At 52.2% G+C, this 17,255-nt stretch overlaps 1 protein-coding gene across 1 annotated transcript in view; it reads left to right on the top strand.

Moving 5' to 3' along the window:
- The window catches only part of LOC132574914 (zinc finger CCCH domain-containing protein 3-like), a 173,690-nt gene extending 160,428 nt beyond the window's left edge, over positions 1–13,262 (top strand). Inside the window, exon 4 of the mRNA XM_060243164.1 lies at positions 12,994–13,262. Within this exon, the coding sequence (XP_060099147.1) occupies positions 12,994–13,025 (32 nt within the window). The 3' untranslated portion in view covers positions 13,026–13,262. The remainder of the gene's footprint in view (positions 1–12,993) is intronic.
- Positions 13,263–17,255: the final 3,993 nt, after the last annotated feature.

Below are 17,255 nucleotides of genomic sequence, written 5' to 3'. Positions count from 1 at the left end.
GCTTCCAACTCCGTGAAGATTCTGTGATTCTCGCATAGGGTTGCCGAGTGTGTGCCGAGTACCTGGAGACTTTACGGGTGGATCCGGGAAAGGGCGGGGTTTGGGGAGGGAGGGGCCTCAGCATGGCTCTTTTTCTAGCAGGAGCTCCTCTGCATATTAGGCCACGCCCCCCTGTTGTAGCCAATCCTCCAAGAGCTTTGAGGGCTCTTAGTACAGAGGAGGTCCTAATATGCAGAGGAGGTCCTGCTAGAAAAAGAGCCCTGGGCCTCAGCATAGTCCACTGCCAAAGAAGAAGAATTGCAGATTTATACCCCACACTTCTCTCTGAATCAGAGACCCAGAGCGGCTCACATTCTCCTATATTTTCTCCCCCGCAACAGACACCCTGTGAGGTGGGTGGGGCTGAGAGGGCTTTCACAGCAGCTGCCCTTTCAAGGACAACTCCTGCCAGAGCTCTGGCTGACCCAAGGCCGTTCCAACAGCTGCAAGTGGAGGAGTGGGGAATCAAAGTCGGTTCTCCCAGATAAGAGAGCTCTGGCTGACCCAAGGCCATTCCAGCAGCTGCAAGGGGAGGAGTGGGGAATCAAACCCGGTTCTCCCAGATAAGAGAGCTCTGGCTGACCCAAGGCCATTCCAGCAGCTGCAAGTGGAGGAGTGGGGAATCAAACCCGGTTCTCCCAGATAAGAGAGCTCTGGCTGACCCAAGGCCATTCCAGCAGCTGCAAGTGGAGGAGGGGGGAATCAAACCCGGTTCTCCCAGATAAGAGAGCTCTGGCTGACCCAAGGCCATTCCAGCAGCTGCAAGTGGAGGAGTGGGGAATCAAACCCGGTTCTCCTAGATAAGAGAGCTCTGGCTGACCCAAGGCCATTCCAGCAGCTGCAAGTGGAGGAGGGGGGAATCAAACCCGGTTCTCCCAGATAAGAGAGCTGTGGCTGACCCAAGGCCATTCCAGCAGCTGCAAGTGGAGTAGTGGGGAATCAAACCTGGTTCTCCCAGATAAGAGAGCTCTGGCTGACCCAAGGCCATTCCAGCAGGTGCAAGTGGAGGAGTGGGGAATCAAAGCCGGTTCTCCCAGATAAGAGAGCTCTGGCTGACCCAAGGCCATTCCAGAAGCTGCAAGTGGAGGAGTGGGGAATCAAAGCCGGTTCTCCCAGATAAGAGAGCTCTGGCTAACCCAAGGCCATTCCAAACAGGTACAAGTGGAGGAGCGGGGAATCAAACCCGGTTCCCCAGATAAGTGAGCTATGGCTGACCCAAGGCCATTCCAGCAGCTGCAAGTGGAGGAGTGGGGAATCAAACCCGGTTCTCCCAGATAAGTGAGCTATGGCTGACCCAAGGCCATTCCAGCAGTTGCAAGTGGAGGAGTGGGGAATCCAACCCGCTTCTCCCAGATAAGAGAGCTCTAACTGACCCAAGGCCATTCCAGCAGCTGCAGGTGGAGGAGAGGGGAATCAAACCCGGTTCTCCCAATTAAGAGAGCTCTGGCTGACCCAAGGCCATTCCAGCAGGTGCAAGTGGAGGAGTGGGGAATCCAACCCGGTTCTCCCAGATAAGAGAGCTCTAACTGACCCAAGGCCATTCCAGCAGCTGCAGGTGGAGGAGAGGGGAATCAAACCCGGTTCTCCCAATTAAGAGAGCTCTGGCTGACCCAAGGCCATTCCAGCAGGTGCAAGTGGAGGAGTGGGGAATCCAACCCGGTTCTCCCAGATAAGAGAGCTCTAACTGACCCAAGGCCATTCCAGCAGCTGCAGGTGGAGGAGAGGGGAATCAAACCCGGTTCTCCCAATTAAGAGAGCTCTGGCTGACCCAAGGCCATTCCAGCAGGTGCAAGTGGAGGAGTGGGGAATCCAACCCGGTTCTCCCAGATAAGAGAGCTCTAACTGACCCAAGGCCATTCCAGCAGCTGCAGGTGGAGGAGAGGGGAATCAAACCCGGTTCTCCCAGTTAAGAGAGCTCTGGCTGACCCAAGGCCATTCCAGCAGGTGCAAGTGGAGGAGTGGGGAATCCAACCCGGTTCTCTCAGATAAGAGACCTCTGGCTGCCCCCAGGCCATTCCAGCAGCTGCAAGCAGAGGAGTGGGGAATCAAACCCGGTTCTCCCAGGTAAGAGAGTCCGCACACTTAACCCCTACACCAAACTGGCAATGCAGGCAGTCTAGGTTCTCCAGGCCCCACCTGGAGGTTGGCAACCCTGCTCCCATTTGAAGCATATTAGCCGTGTCTGTCGAAGGTGACTAATTGCCAGGTCTTCGGTGACTGCTGGGGCTCCCTCTGATGTATCGGTGTTATATTAAGGGCGGAAAGGTGCTAAATGAGGCCTCTTTATTTTACATAAATTAGCTCAAAAGTCATGAATCACTGCCACCGCCTGCCGCCCAAAGTTTGTTTAACCAAGTTTAAGGAAGGTAGAGGGGAACCAATGTGGCCGTCACCCTTCGGAGGCCGCCCCAGAAGTGGCCCGTAATTGCCCAGCGGGGGGCCCACGTTGTGAATTTTCCACCCAAAAAGCCTTTCCCGATATAAAACCTGGACGTTTCTTGGAACCATCTCAGGCGCTCGAACGGCAGCATTCCTCCAGGGGCCGTGACACTCGCTTAAGTCGGAGAGTGGGGGGGGTCGCTCATCGGGGAAAGGGCCGCAGTTCGGAAACCTGAAGCTGGGAGCTGCGGCAGGCAACGTAACCTAAAACCCACCCTTGGCTTTCCAGGCCTGGGAGATGTCAGGCCCCCAATCTGGGGAATGTGCAAGTGACCCGAGGCTGGAAGACGAGGGGGGGGGCGTGTAGCGTCCCCTCCCAGAGACTCCCCCCAGCACCTCCCGTGCACTTGTTCAGCCTGACATCTGTTCCAGCTGCATTCTTTCCAGTGGCCCCTGTCTACCAGGGACAGCCCCAATTTCCTGGCAACTGTCCTAATTAAACCATTCTCGCACGAACGGAGGAAGCTGCCTTGTACTGAATCAGGCCCTCGGTCCATCAAAGTCAATATCGTCTACTCAGACCGGCAGTGGCTCGCCAAGGTCTCAGGCCGTGGTCTTTCGCATCGCTTCCTGCCTGATCTGCTTACGTTTGGTGTAGTGGTTAAGTGTGCGGACTCTTATCTGGGAGAACCGCGTTTGATTCCCCACTCCTCCACTTGCAGCTGCTGGAATGGCCTTGGGTCAGCCATGGCTATCGCAGGAGTGGTCCTTGAAAGGGCAGCTGCTGTGAGAGCCCTCTCCAGCCCCACCCACCTCACAGGGTGTCTGTTGGGGGGGAGGAAGGTAAAGGAGATTGTGAGCCACTCTGAGGCTCTTTGGAGTGGAGGGTGGGATATAAATCCAATATCTTCATCTACCTCACAGGGTGTCTGTTGTGGGGGAGGAAGGTAAAGGAGATTGGGAGCCGCTCTGAGACTCTTCGGAGTGGAGGGCGGGATATAAATCCAATATCTTCATCTACCTCACAGGGTGTCTGTTGTGGGGTGGAAGGGAAAGGAGATTGTGAGCCACTTTGAGACTCTTCGGAGTGGAGGGCGGGATATAAATCCAATATGTTCATCTACCTCACAGGGAGTCTGTTGTGGGGGGGGGGGAGGTAAAGGAGATTGTGAGCCGCTCTGAGGCTCTTTGGAGTGGAGGGCGGGATATAAATCCAGTATCTTCATCTACCTCACAGGGTGTCTGTTGTGGGGCAGGAAGGTAAAGGAGATTGTGAGCTGCTCTGAGACTCTTCGGAGTGGAGGGCAGGATATAAATGCAATATCTTCATCTACCTCACAGGGTGTCTGTTGTGGGGGGGAAGGTAAAGGAGATTGTGAGCCACTTTGAGACTCTTCGGAGTGGAGGGCAGGATATAAATCCAATATCTTCATCTACCTCACAGAGTGTCTGTTGTGGGGGGGGAAGGTAAAGGAGATTGTGAGCCGCTCTGAGGCTCTTTGGAGTGGAGGGCGGGATATAAATCCAATATCATCTTCTTTTTCTTCTTAACTGGAGATGCCAGCGATTGAACCTGGGACTTTCTGCATGCCGAGGAGGTGCTCTACCACTGAGCCACAGCCCCTCTCATCCTGGTTTGCCCTGAGGTGGCAATTGCGTGTGTGTGTGTGCGTGCGAAATGTTGGTTCTTCGTATGTTTCAGTCTCCTCTTCTTGGTCTCTCAAAATTAAGGCTGAACTCAGCTTAGGGTCATGTGCACTCATATTGCAGCTTCGGCACATGTGGGCATGGCTGCACCTTTCTGCCTGCCCCACCTGATAGTCTCAACTATCCATGCTGGGAATTATTAGGAAGGGAATTGAAAACAAATCAGCCAGTATCATAATGCCCCTGTATAAATCGATGGTGCGGTCTCATTTGGAGTACTGTGTGCTGTTCTGGTCGCCGCACCTCAAAAAAGATATTATAGCATTGGGAAAAGTCCAGAAAAGGGCAACTAGAATGATTAAAGGGCTGGAGCACTTTCCCTATGAAGAAAGGTTAAAACGCTGGGGGCTCTTTAGACTGGAGAAACGTCGACTGTGGGGTGACATGATAGAGGTTTACAAGATAATGCATGGGATGGAGAAAGTAGAGAAAGAAGTCCTTTTCTCCCTTTTTCACAATACAAGAACTCGTGGGCATTCGATGAAATTGCTGAGCAGACAGGTTAAAACGGATAAAAGGAAGTCCTTCTTCACCCAAAGGGTGATTAACATGTGGAATTCACTGCCACAGGAGGTTGTGGTGGCCACAAGCATAGCCAGCTTCAAGAGGGGTTTAGATAAAAATATGGAGCAGAGGTCCATCAGTGGCTATTAGCCACAATGTGTGTATATATTTAAAAAAAAAATTGCCACTGTGTGACACAGTGTTGGACTGGAGGGGCCACTGGCCTGATCCAACATGGCTGCTCTTATGTTCTTATGTGACACAGAGTGTTGGACTGGAGGGGCCATTGGCCTGATCCAACATGGCTTCTCTTATGTTCTTAAAGGCAAATGTGGTTGAGCTGCAGTTATTCCAGGATGAGAACCATGCACGTTTTGAGATTGTGACACGGATTCCGTAGTTTTGTTAACCGGCAGAGCATAAAGACATCAGCAGAGTCCTGCTGGATCAGAACAGGGAGCAGGGCCGGCGCATGGGAGTAGGCCAGCTAGTCTAGCGCCGCTAAATTCCCGACCTTGCAGAGGCTTCAAAGACTCTGCAGGGGTGGGAAGAAAGCGGGGCCGCTCAGAGCCGGTGGCTCTGAATGCGCTCGTTCCTCCCCCCCACACACACACCTCACCGAAACTCCGCACCCCCGACCTCACCACTGCCACGCCCCCCCCCCAGCATCGGCAAAGTCAGGGGAGGTGGTATGGCAGCGAACATGCTTCGGTGAGGTCACGGGGGGGCGGGGAGCGAGCGCACTCAGAGCCGGCGTCTCTGAGCTCGCTCGCTGTCTCCCAGCCCTTGCTAAGGCTTTTCAAGCCTCATGAGGTGTGTGTGTGGGGGGAGTTTCCCGGCCCTCTCCCGCTTTAAAGTGGGAGAGAGCCGAGAATAGCGGCCCCGCGCTGCACGCGACCTGATGACGTCACTTCTGGCATTTCATTGGGCCGCGCATGTGTAGCGCACGCAAAATGTAAAAAAGAAAAAAGGGGGCGGGGCCCTGCTTTCGACCTAGGGCGCTGGAAAGGCCAGTGCTGGGCCTGCCAGGGAGGCTCATCTTATTTAGTCTCCGGTCTCACACAGTGGCCAACCAGTTCCTCTGGAGGGCCAACAACAGGGCACAGAGGCTGAGGCCTTCCTGTAATGCTGCCTCCTGGCTCTGGGATTCAGAGGCTTAGGAGAGCCAGTTTGGTGTAGGTGTTAAGTGTGCGGACTCTTATCTGGGAGAACCAGGTTTGATTCCCCACTCCTCCACTTGCAGCTGCTGGAATGGCCTTGGGTCAGCCAGAGCTCTGGCAGAGGTTGTCCTTGAAAGGGCAGCTGCTGTGAGAGCCCTCTAAGCCACACCCACCTGACAGGGTGTCTGTTGTGGGGGGGGTGAAGGTAAAGGTGATTGTGAGCCTCTCTGAGACTCTTCGGAGTGGAGGGTGGGATATAAATCCAGTATCTTCATCTACCTCACAGGGTGTCTGTTGTGGGGAGAAAGGGAAAGGAGATTGTGAGCCGCTCTGAGACTCTTCGGAGTGGAGGGCAGGATATAAATCCAATATCTTCATCTACCTCACAGGGTGTCTGTTGTGGGGAGAAAGGGAAAGGAGATTGTGAGCCGCTCTGAGACTCTTCGGAGTGGAGGGCGGGATATAAATCCAATATCTTCTTCTTCTATCTCTGAATGCAGAAGTTCCCTTCAGTCTCCATGGCGAGTAGCCATTGATAGACTTCTGTTCTGTGAATCTGTCTAATCCGGTTTTGAAGCTGTCTGTTCCCGTGGCCATCACTAAGTCCTTTGGCAGCAAACTCCACATTTTAATCACTCATTGGGTAAAGAAAGAGCCTTCCCACTGATGTGAGGTGCTCTTCTGGGCAGTTTTGCATTACGGAATGGCTCCCATCGCCGGGCCGGGGATATTTGCAGCCCTAAAAAGTCTGCTAAACATTCTTGAATTTCAAAGGAAGCTGTTACGGTCAGTTCCCAGCTTCAGAGCAGCATGTCAGGCTGTTTAGAGCAAATGTCTACGCTATCCAGCAGTCGGGGAAGAGGCTTCAGTGATCTGAGTTCAAAGAATGAAGCCTCTACAAACCACAAGTGTGTCCTGGTTTTGATTCCTGGAATTTAGGGGGGGGGGGCAAATTTGCCGTGCTCTTTCCTCCCCCCACCTCCCCCAACAACAGGCATCCGAAACACAGGATACCTTTTAAACTGGAGCATTACTAGGGTGGTGAATCTCTCCCTCTGCTGTGGAATTACCTCTGTATACAGTTTGGCAACAGGGGAAGAATGTATTTCCAGCCCCCCCACCCCCTCCGTTCTTGGCAGAGTGAGACCACTCAGTGGGTTAAGCCTCCTGGAATGCTCTGGGAATTGCCATTGGCTGACTAGGATGCGAGGGGGCGGGTGCGAGCAAGAAAGAAGGGGAGGGGGACTCTGCAAGCAAGATGGCGCCTGGATTTTGGCCACTGCGTGACAGATTGTTGGACTAGATGGACCACTGGCCTGATCCAGCATGCTTTCTGTTATGTACTTAAGCAGGCCAGCAGCAGCACCCTCCTCTCTCCTCGGAAGGCTTTATATGTGCTTAAGGTTGAGCCCTGCAGTGTGGGCTGTCTTATTGCTGCAGTGTTCGCGCTGTGTACTAGGGGTGCGCCTTCAGTTCAGCCAAACCAAATGCAACCTCAAAAAACAGCTGATTCGGCTGTATTCATGCCATACAGAACTGAAACAAATTATCTGATCTGATTCGGCTGCCGAATACAGCAGTCCCGAATAGCTGCCGAATACAGCAGTCCCGAATAGCTGCCAAATTTCGGCAGCTATTTGGCCCCATTATACCGTATGGGCCATTGAATGGCGGCTGGGGAGGAGGGAGGGAGTTTGAGGTTGAGGCTCAAATTTGTAGGGCTGCTATAGGACCCTCTCCCCCCACAGAACCCCCCAAGTTCAAAAAAGATTGGACCAGGGGATTCAGTGCTCCCAAAGTGGGTGCCCCCATTCCACCATTGTTCCCTATGAGCCATCGAAGTCTATAGCAAAACATAGGGTAATGTATGGGCTCTGCGGTGGAGGAGGTTTGAGGGAGAAGCCCCAATTTTGCAGGACAGCAGGAGCCTCTCCTCCACAAAACCCCTATGTTCTAAAAAGATTGGACTAGGGGATCCAATTCAAGGGACACCCAGAAAGGGTGCCCCCATTCCCCATGCTTTCCTATGGCAGGGGGGAAAGTTGTCCATTTCCCTACGGTGGGAAAATTGATACTGGGGAAGAGGGGGTTTGAGAGAGAGGCACCAAATTTGCAATGTAGCTGCAGGAGCTTGCCTTCCAAGGAACCACCAAGTTCCGAAAAAGATTGGACCAGCGGTTTGCATTCTATGGGACCCCAAAATGGTTACCCCCCCTTCCCCATTGTCTCCTATAATGGGAAAAACTCGCAAACACAGGCAGCAGTCAGATTCTCCTAGAGAATCTCTGCAGTGGAAAGTCAACTGTGGTGTTTGCAAAGAGCATAGCAATGCTATGTGCCCAGCAGAACAAGTGCCACCGTGGCAGTGCTAGCACCACACACAGGACCTTAGTTCAAATCTGGGAATCTCTCTGAATTACAGACCTCGGGGGATCTCTCTGAATTACAGACCTCGGGGGGTGCTTTCTGCAAGGTCTGCAGCACAGAAACAGTGCATTGAACACACTGGTGCTAAGCAGCAGAGCCCTGTGCCAATCTAATAGTGACCAGCCCAGTGGCACAACCCTACCAACTACTGCCCAGCAGCTGAATCTAGTGCCCTTGTGGCATGGGTATACCAAAGCATGAATGGGCACAAATCTGAAATCAAGATTCACAAAGCTGAGCAACCTGTTTTACTGCAGCATTTCAGAAACAGACTGGAATCTCCTCTCTTCTATTAACTCTGCCTTCCTCTCCTGTTCCTGTCTGTTTCTGAAATGAGGTTGCAGTAAAACAGGAATGGGGGCACCCTCTTTAGGGAACCCTTGGCCCAATCTTTTTGAAACTTGGGGAAGAGGCCCCTACAGCTGCTGTGCAAAATTGGAGCCCCTACCATAAACCACCTCTCCACAAGCCACCATTCAATTTTCCCTACTTTGCCATTGACTTCAGTGGTTCATAGGGCATAATGGAGCTGTATATTCAGGAATAGCCGAATATCTCCTGAATCAAATTTGGCTACCGAATCTTCTATTAGGAGATATTCAGCTCCCTGAATTTTTAAGCCCCAAATAGCCCGGAATCTGAATTTTTCAGAATGTTTTGTTTTGCACACCCCTACGTACTAGCACCCTATTCCACTCCCACCCACATTCTGCAAGAAGTTTTGCGCAAATCTGCATGCCATCCATTGCATAATACAGTCTGGTCTCACCAGCTGGGGTGGGGGGGCAGATCTGAGAAGCCTCACTTGCTCACCTGATCCAGCAAGGTTGCATTTGGCCCATGCTTGACTTCTAATGTTTCACCTGCCCTTTCCCAAATAGGTTGTGTTCATATGGGTTACACACCCTACTTTCTGTGCTGCTAAGGGGCAGGGTTTTCCCCTTGCTTCCCCATAGAATTGTGGGGTTTCCCTGACCTTTCTCCAATCTTTCTCAAACCTGCTTTGCCTGCAGATTTTTGGGAAAGATTGCACTAAAGCCTGGATGGATGCCAGCGTGGTGGGAAAGTTCAGATTTCCCCTCCCACATGGAAGCCATTTCCCCTGATCCCAATTCCGTAACAGCAGTTTCCTTCCCTCACCAAAGGGGTGGGACACTTTAAGTTTTTTTAAAAAATTATCATTTTAATTGTATCAGTAGAACATTATCACAAAGGCTCAGGTTTTTAAAAATTCCTAGCTTACTTTTTTTTCAGGAAGCTGCTAGACCTTTTCATTGCAGGGACATGCCTTTCTCTTTATATCCCTGCAATGAAAAGGGCTAGACATGCACTTATTAAAAATGAAAGGTGGGAGCTGAGAAAAGACATTACAACATTATAGTGATATAATGATATCCGATTGCCAATAAAAGAGAAAAAAAATTAAAAACCCATTTGTAAAGTATAGATTTTAAAAACATTTGTCAAAATGAAAACTCAAATGAAAATTTTGGACTTCTGCTGGAGCTCTTCAGAAGGCATTCTTATTAATTGTATTTCTCCTGCTCCCCCTCCCCCCATCTTCCTTTAAAGAGTTCAAGATGGTGTGCATTTGGTTTCAAACAATTTTATTAGTAACATATGGTAATAAATTTCAATTTCTTACATCATTAATAATTACTTTTTTTTTAATCTATCCCATTTATTACTTTCTACCCACCCCTCCCCCCGCTACTTGAGCCCTGCTGGTGTTATATACTTAAAATCTTAATATTAAAGGTACCCTTAATTAATAAGAACCAAAATAAATATCCTCCTCCCTCTTATACTTAGTCATTATCAAAAATTGTCCAATGTCCTTTTATTTTCCACTCTTTTTCTACATATCTTCTGAACTTTTTCCACTCCATCTTAAATACTTCTAAATCATAGTCTCTTAAGGTTCTTGTTAGCTTGTCCATTTCACCCGATGTCATAACTTTTACAATACAATCCCATTTCTCTGGTATTTTTTCTTGCTTCCACAACTGCGCATACAATGTCCTAGCAGCTGAGAGCAAGTACCAGATTAAAGTTCTATCTTCTTTTGGAAATTTTCCCATTTGTAATCCCAACAGAAAAGCCTCTGCAATTTTGTTAAATTCGTATCCCAAGATCTTAGAAATCTCTTGTTGAATCATCTGCCAATACTTTTTCGCTCTTTCACAAGTCCACCACATATGGTAGAAAGAACCTTCATGTTTTTTACATTTCCAACATCTGTCTGGCATCTTATTGTTCATCTTTGCCAACTTTTTAGGAGTCATATAGGATGGTGTGCATTTGGATCTCTCTTCTGCTTTCCTCCCGTGTGATCCTCCCAATAGCTTTGTGTGGCAGGTGAGGCTGTGAGACTAAGAGTAACACAGCTCAGCCTTTTTATTTATCTGTCAAAGCGAGGGGCTTCCTGATTCGCTATTGAAATAGTCCCTTATTCTCTATGGTACAGCTGGAGAGCCAGTTTGATGTAGCGGTTAAGTGTGCGGACTCTTATCTAGGAGAACCGGGTTTGATTCCCCACTCCTCCACTTGCACCTGCTGGAATGGCCTTGGGTCAGCCAGAGCTTTCTTATCTGGGAGAACCGGGTTTGATTCCCCACTCCTCCACTTGCACCTGCTGGAATGGCCTTGGGTCAGCCAGAGCTCTCTTATCTGGGAGAACCGGGTTTTATTCCCCACTCCTTCACTTGCACCTGCTGGAATGGCCTTGGGTCAGCCAGAGCTCTCTTATCTGGGAGAACCGGGTTTTATTCCCCACTCCTTCACTTGCACCTGCTGGAATGGCCTTGGGTCAGCCAGAGCTCTCTTATCTGGGAGAACCGGGTTTGATTCCCCACTCCTCCGCTTGCACCTGCTGGAATGGCCTTGGGTCAGCCATAGCTCTCTTATCTGGGAGAACCGGGTTTTATTCCCCACTCCTCCACTTGCACCTGCTGGAATGGCCTTGGGTCAGCCAGAGCTCTCTTATCTGGGAGAACCGGGTTTTATTCCCCACTCCTTCACTTGCACCTGCTGGAATGGCCTTGGGTCAGCCAGAGCTCTCTTATCTGGGAGAACCGGGTTTGATTCCCCACTCCTCCGCTTGCACCTGCTGGAATGGCCTTGGGTCAGCCATAGCTCTGTTATCTAGGAGAACCGGGTTTGATTCCCCACTCCTCCGCTTGCACCTGTTGGAATGGCCTTGGGTCAGCCAGAGCTCTCTTATCTGGGAGAACCGGGTTTTATTCCCCACTCCTTCACTTGCACCTGCTGGAATGGCCTTGGGTCAGCCAGAGCTCTCTTATCTGGGAGAACCGGGTTTGATTCCCCACTCCTCCGCTTGCACCTGCTGGAATGGCCTTGGGTCAGCCATAGCTCTGTTATCTAGGAGAACCGGGTTTGATTCCCCACTCCTCCGCTTGCACCTGTTGGAATGGCCTTGGGTCAGCCAGAGCTCTCTTATCTGGGAGAACCGGGTTTTATTCCCCACTCCTCCACTTGCACCTGCTGGAATGGCCTTGGGTCAGCCAGAGCTCTCTTATCTGGGAGAACTGGGTTTGATTCCCCACTCCTCCGCTTGCACCTGTTGGAATGGCCTTGGGTCAGCCAGAGCTCTCTTATCTGGGAGAACTGGGTTTGATTCCCCACGCCTCCACTTGCACCTGCTGGAATGGCCTTGGGTCAGCCAGAGCTCTGGCAGAGGTTGTCCTTGAAAGGGCAGCTGCTGTGAGAGTCCTCTCCAGCACCACCCACCTCACAGGGTGTCTGTTGTGGGGGAGGAAGGTAAAGAAGATTGTGAGCCGCTCTGAGACTCTTTGGAGTGGAGGGCGGGATATAAATCCAATATCTTCATCTACCTCATAGGGTGCCTGTTGTGGGGGGGGGGGGAGGGAAAGGAGATTGTGAGCCGCTCTGAGACTCTTCGGAGTGGAGGGCGGGATATAAATCCAATATCTTCTTCTGCTGCTGCTAAGGAGTGAGCCCCGGCCAGCGTTCAGTGAGTATCGGGGCCAAAGAAAGGATTCCAACCTGAGCCTCCATTTTCTAAGCTTGACTTCAGCGTGACCCCGGAGCGGTCCCTCAGTGCCACAGGAGATAGTAGTCTCTTCTTCTGTGGCAGTTTTTAAGCCATGCTGATTCTGTGACTCACTGTGGATTTAGGCAGATTGTGAGCGGTAAGGCGGGTAGGAAGCGGTTGTGCTCTGCATAAAATATAGAAAATAGGAATGAAGCCCCACCCCACCCCCCAGATGAGAAGCCCCACCTCCCTACATACCCCTGCCCCCCCCCCTCGAGCTGTTGGGGGGTAAATTAGCTTGCAGGCTGGAGTGGGATTTGGCACAGGACTGGGGCTCAGGTAGGGCAAAAGGAGCAGCAGGCGAAGAGGAGTTAAGTCGTTCAAACGAGCGGGGTATTTAGGATATTGAAAAGGGATTTGGCTGTTCCTCAAGGCCTTGAAGAGCGGGAAAGGGATACAGCAGACCGAGTCAGTCCGGAAACCAGTTAGTCAAAGAAAGCGGGTCAATTTGCCAAACTGAGTCATTGTTTTGTGTTGCATTTTGCGGGGGTGAGGGGATGTCAAAAATTAGCTCTTTCGTTAAGTGAAACAATTGTTATCGTGGTTGTATTTGGTTGAATTTCAAAGTAAATCGAACAAATGAGCAATGTTTAAAGGAAAAGGGATTTGGAGGGAGGTTATTGGGGGGATGTCTCTGCCTACCTCAGTGTGAAAGTTCACCATTGTCGTCTCTCTCTCTCTCTCTCTCCCCCCCCCCTCCAGGAAAGCCCTTACAGATTAAGCCCCGACTGTGACTCCTCTACGTGGAGACCCAGCCAGCCTCCGTGGCTACCAGACCTTCAGGCAACCATCTCAGGAACTTGACGCGGCCGGACTTGCCGGGCAACTACCTCAGGGAGCCAATGGGCGAGGGTCTCGTGCCATTTCCCCCTCTCCCCCTCCCCAGACGAGGGGAGCAGAGCCCAACCTGGGCTCCAGTGGGTGGCTTTGTGGTTTTAGTTTATTTCCAAAAATAAAATAGAGTCTTAAAAGCCTCAGGCTCGTTCTGCCACCAGCGCCAGGGCTCCATTCCGGGGGTGTTTGTGGGGCCCTCTGCCCCATGCTGTGGCTGTTGTGGGCATTCCGGCTTCCGCCACGGTCAGCAGCGGGCCCTGGCTTTGGAGAAGGAGCCGGAGCGCAGTGAAGTCACGGCTGAGCAGGGCAGCCCTGCTGGGTCGTTGCATAACAACCCGGACCAATATGGAGTCCCTCTCTCTGTGTCCTTGGCCAGCCCGTGCCACTTTGCAGGACATGATCCGAGAGAGCCGCGTCCCGCAGTACTGCCAGGTGTTGTGCGGGATCCCAGAATCCAGCCGATATCCCCCCTCGAAGCTTGTTCAGTTCAGCCGGCCTTGGTTTAATTTTACCTTCGGCACATACTGGGCCGTTAACAAAGACACCCCCGGATGCCGCGGGAAGGGTGGGAGGTCTTTCCGTGGGCCAAACTGCCATTGCTGTTTCTGGGAACTGCAGTTTGGAACTGAAACGTTTTGCAAACTTCCGACTCGGTTGTTGTGTTTGTGCCCCCGAAACGACTTGTAAAGGAGGTCTCAAAGGCCGAGACGAAAGAAACTGCGATTTCTGTAGAGGCAAATTCCCATGCTGATCCGAGTCTTCATTGGGAGAGGGAAGCATCTGATTTTCTCCACAGGTTTCCCGTTTTTGCTTAACAAGCCATGGAGGGGGCAGCTGGCCATAGACTGTGGGGCAGCTGCTGGCAGGTCCCAGGGGTGCCCCCTCCTCTCCAGTTTTCTCACAGTTGCTGTCATTTAGTCATTTAGCACCCTGAATGGGCCAGGCACTTAACGCAGGAACCAGAAGGTGGGCCTCTGCCCCAAGTAGCTTCCAGTCTCAAAGAGACCTGTAAGGATGGTGAAGTTTGCGGGGGTGGGGGTGTTAAAAACAGGTTGCAGATGTGCTTCATTGGAAGCACCTGTGCTCAGGATTCATTTCTGTCAGGGAGGGAACTGACGTGGGGGGGAGACTAAAGTGGTTTTGTGGGGGGGTGGGGCTCGAGGGGAATGAGAAAAGGGGCGTGGGGTGGTTGTATTTTTTTCAGGGTTGTAAAGATCGGACTGGATTGGACTGAGAAGCCGCACTCCTTCCTGCTTCTCCCCGTCAGGGCTAGGCCAAAAGCGGGCTGCATCAGGATTGTCTACACGCTATAGGGAGGAGTGCTGCGCTCGGGGTAGAACTCCCTCCTCCGTCAGCCCAGGCTTTTGTGTCGCTGCCCTCGGGAGACACAACAGCGACGTTTTTCTCAGCCAAGAGCAGTTCTGACCAAGGGCTTCCCACCCGTCTCTCGGGACAGGTCAGCATCGCTGGCGAGTGCAGGGATCGCACGCTGGGTCCCGCACTAAGACCCGCTCTGCCAGCTGGACCAGCATGGGTTGAGCAAGGGTCAGTTTGGGGGCATTTTCTCACCCCCAGGCAAAGGACTCCCGTAACCTCCCGGGTCTGCACTGCCGCCACCAGCCCCGTAGCTAAGAGTCACAGGGGAAGGGGGCCATGGGGGTGAGAGCCAGAAGCTGGAGCGGCTGCGGGGGGGCCCCCTCTCCCTCCCCCCCCCAGTGTGATTTAAATTGCATGTAAGCTCCGATCCCCCGTCTGTCTTTCTTGGAGCTCAGCCTGCGGTGATCAACTCCCAGTTCCGAAGTTCCAAAGAAGGCTGATTTGTCTCTCTGTGCTCCCTCCCCATTTCCCTGCTTTCCTGTGCCCTTCCTGTGCAGCAGGGAACGCGCGCGGCTTGTACACTCTGGCTGGGGGAGACACGCCCTGGCGTCCCTCCCTCCCCACCCCGAAACGGCTCTAGCTGCTCTTGCAGCCTGTGCAATCCAGGGGACTCTCTTCCCTCCCACCCAAGAGCTTGCCGTTCAGGGGGGAGGGGTCCTAAGGGGGAGCCAAGGCTTGGGGAGGGGGCTTGTAAACTCCCCAAGGAGGTTAGGCCCTCTGGGCCTGGCCTGGCCACTAGCCAGGTTCAGACTTAGCAGAGACCCAGGCAACAGTACCAGTCTCCTCTGGGCGAGAGTGAGCCGATGGCCTGTGATGCATTCGTCCCCACCCTCGCAGAAGGGGCCCTGCCGTTAAGGGATCTCTTGTCATGTATATTTCTTTACTGGGGTAGCAGTTAGAGTACTGTAAGCAGCCCCGTGGCGCAGAGCGGTCAAGCTGCAGTACTGCAGTCCAAGCTCTCCACTCACGCCCTGAGTTTGATCCCGGCGGAAGCCGGGTCCAGGTAGCCGGCTCCGGGTTGACTCCGCCTTCCGTGGGCGGTAAATTGTATGCTGAGTCCCCAGCTTGCTGCAGGGAGGGGAAGTATAGGTGACTGGGGAAGGGCAATGGCAAGCCACCCCGTAACAAAAAGTCTGCCGTGAAAACGTTGTGAAGGCAACGTCACCCCAGAGTCGGAAACGACCGGTGCTCTCACAGGGAGCTACCTTTACCTTTTTAGTTAGAGTTCTGGGCTGGGATTTGAGAGGCCCAGGTTCAAATCCCCACTGTACTCCATGGAAGGGTGGCCGTGGTACACTCTCAGCGTAACCAACCTCGCTGGGTTGTTGTGAGGCTACAGTGGAGCAGAGGGGAATAATGGAAGCCATCTGGAGTCCCCAGTGGGGAGAAGGGTGGGGTATAAATAAAGTACATGAAATAGAAATAGAATAAACTTGTGAGTAAACGCGCAGCAGGGCCCAATTCGGATCACGACCGATGCCCTGGAGAGATTCCTGCCTTCCCCCTTGTGCTGCTTCCAGACCTGAAACATGCCGGGGGGGCTGCAGTTGGATGTTATTTGTTCCACTCGGAGAGCCAGTTTGATGTAGTGGTTAAGTGTGCGGACTCTTATCTGGGAGAACCGGGTTTGATTCCCCACTCCTCCACCTGCACGTGCTGGAATGGCCTTGGGTCAGCCATAGCTCTGGCAGAGGTTGTCCTTGAAAGGGCAGCTGCTGTGAGAGCCCTCTCCAGCCCCACCCCACCTCACAGGTATCTGTTGTGGGGGAGGAAGATAAAGGAAATTGTGAGCTACTCTGAGATTTGGAGTGTAGGGCGGGATATAAATCCAGTATCTTCCTCTACCTCACAGGGTGTCTGTTGTGGGGAAGAAGGTAAAGGAGATTGTGAGCCGCTCTGAGACTCTTCGGAGTGGAGGGCGGGATATAAATCCAATATCTTCATCTACCTCACAGGGTGTCTGTTGTGAGGGAGGAAGGGAAAGGAGATTGTGAGCCGCTCTGAGACTCTTTGGAGTGGAGGGTGGGATATTAATCCAATATTTTCATCTACCTCACAGGGTGTCTGTTGTGGGGGAGGAAGGTAAAGGCGATTGTGAGCCACTCTGAGACTCTTTGGAGTGGAGGGCGGGATATAAATCCAATATCTTCATCTACCTCACAGGGGTGTCTGTTGTGGGGGGGGGGAGGTAAAGGAGATTGTGAGCTACTCTGAGATTCGGAGTGGAGGATGGGATATAAATCCAATATCTTCCTCTACCTCACAGGGTGTCTGTTGTGGGGAAGAAGGTAAAGGAGATTGTGAGCCGCTCTGAGACTCTTTGGAGTGGAGGGCGGGATATAAATCCAATATCTTCATCTACCTCACAGGGTGTCTGTTGTGGGGGAGGAAGGGAAAGGAGATTGTGAGCCGCTCTGAGACTCTTTGGAGAGGGTGGGATATTAATCCAATATTTTCATCTACCTCACAGGGTGTCTGTTGTGGGGGAGGAAGGTAAAGGCGATTGTGAGCCACTCTGAGACTCTTTGGAGTGGAGGGCGGGATATAAATCCAATATCTTCATCTACCTCACAGGGTGTCTGTTGTGGGGGGGGGGAAGGTAAAGGAGATTGTGAGCCGCTCTGAGACTCTTCGGAGTGGAGGGCAGGATATAAATCCAATGTCTTCTTCTACCTCACAGGGTGTCTGTTGTGGGGGAGGAAGGGAAAGGAGATTGTGAGCCGCTCTGAGACTCTTTGGAGTGGAGGGTGGGA

This window comes from Heteronotia binoei, chromosome 7, assembly GCF_032191835.1.
Source record: "Heteronotia binoei isolate CCM8104 ecotype False Entrance Well chromosome 7, APGP_CSIRO_Hbin_v1, whole genome shotgun sequence".
NCBI lineage: Eukaryota > Metazoa > Chordata > Lepidosauria > Squamata > Gekkonidae > Heteronotia > Heteronotia binoei.
The sequence above is the reverse complement of the archived record's forward strand: the minus strand, read 5'-3'. Positions and strand labels throughout refer to the sequence as shown.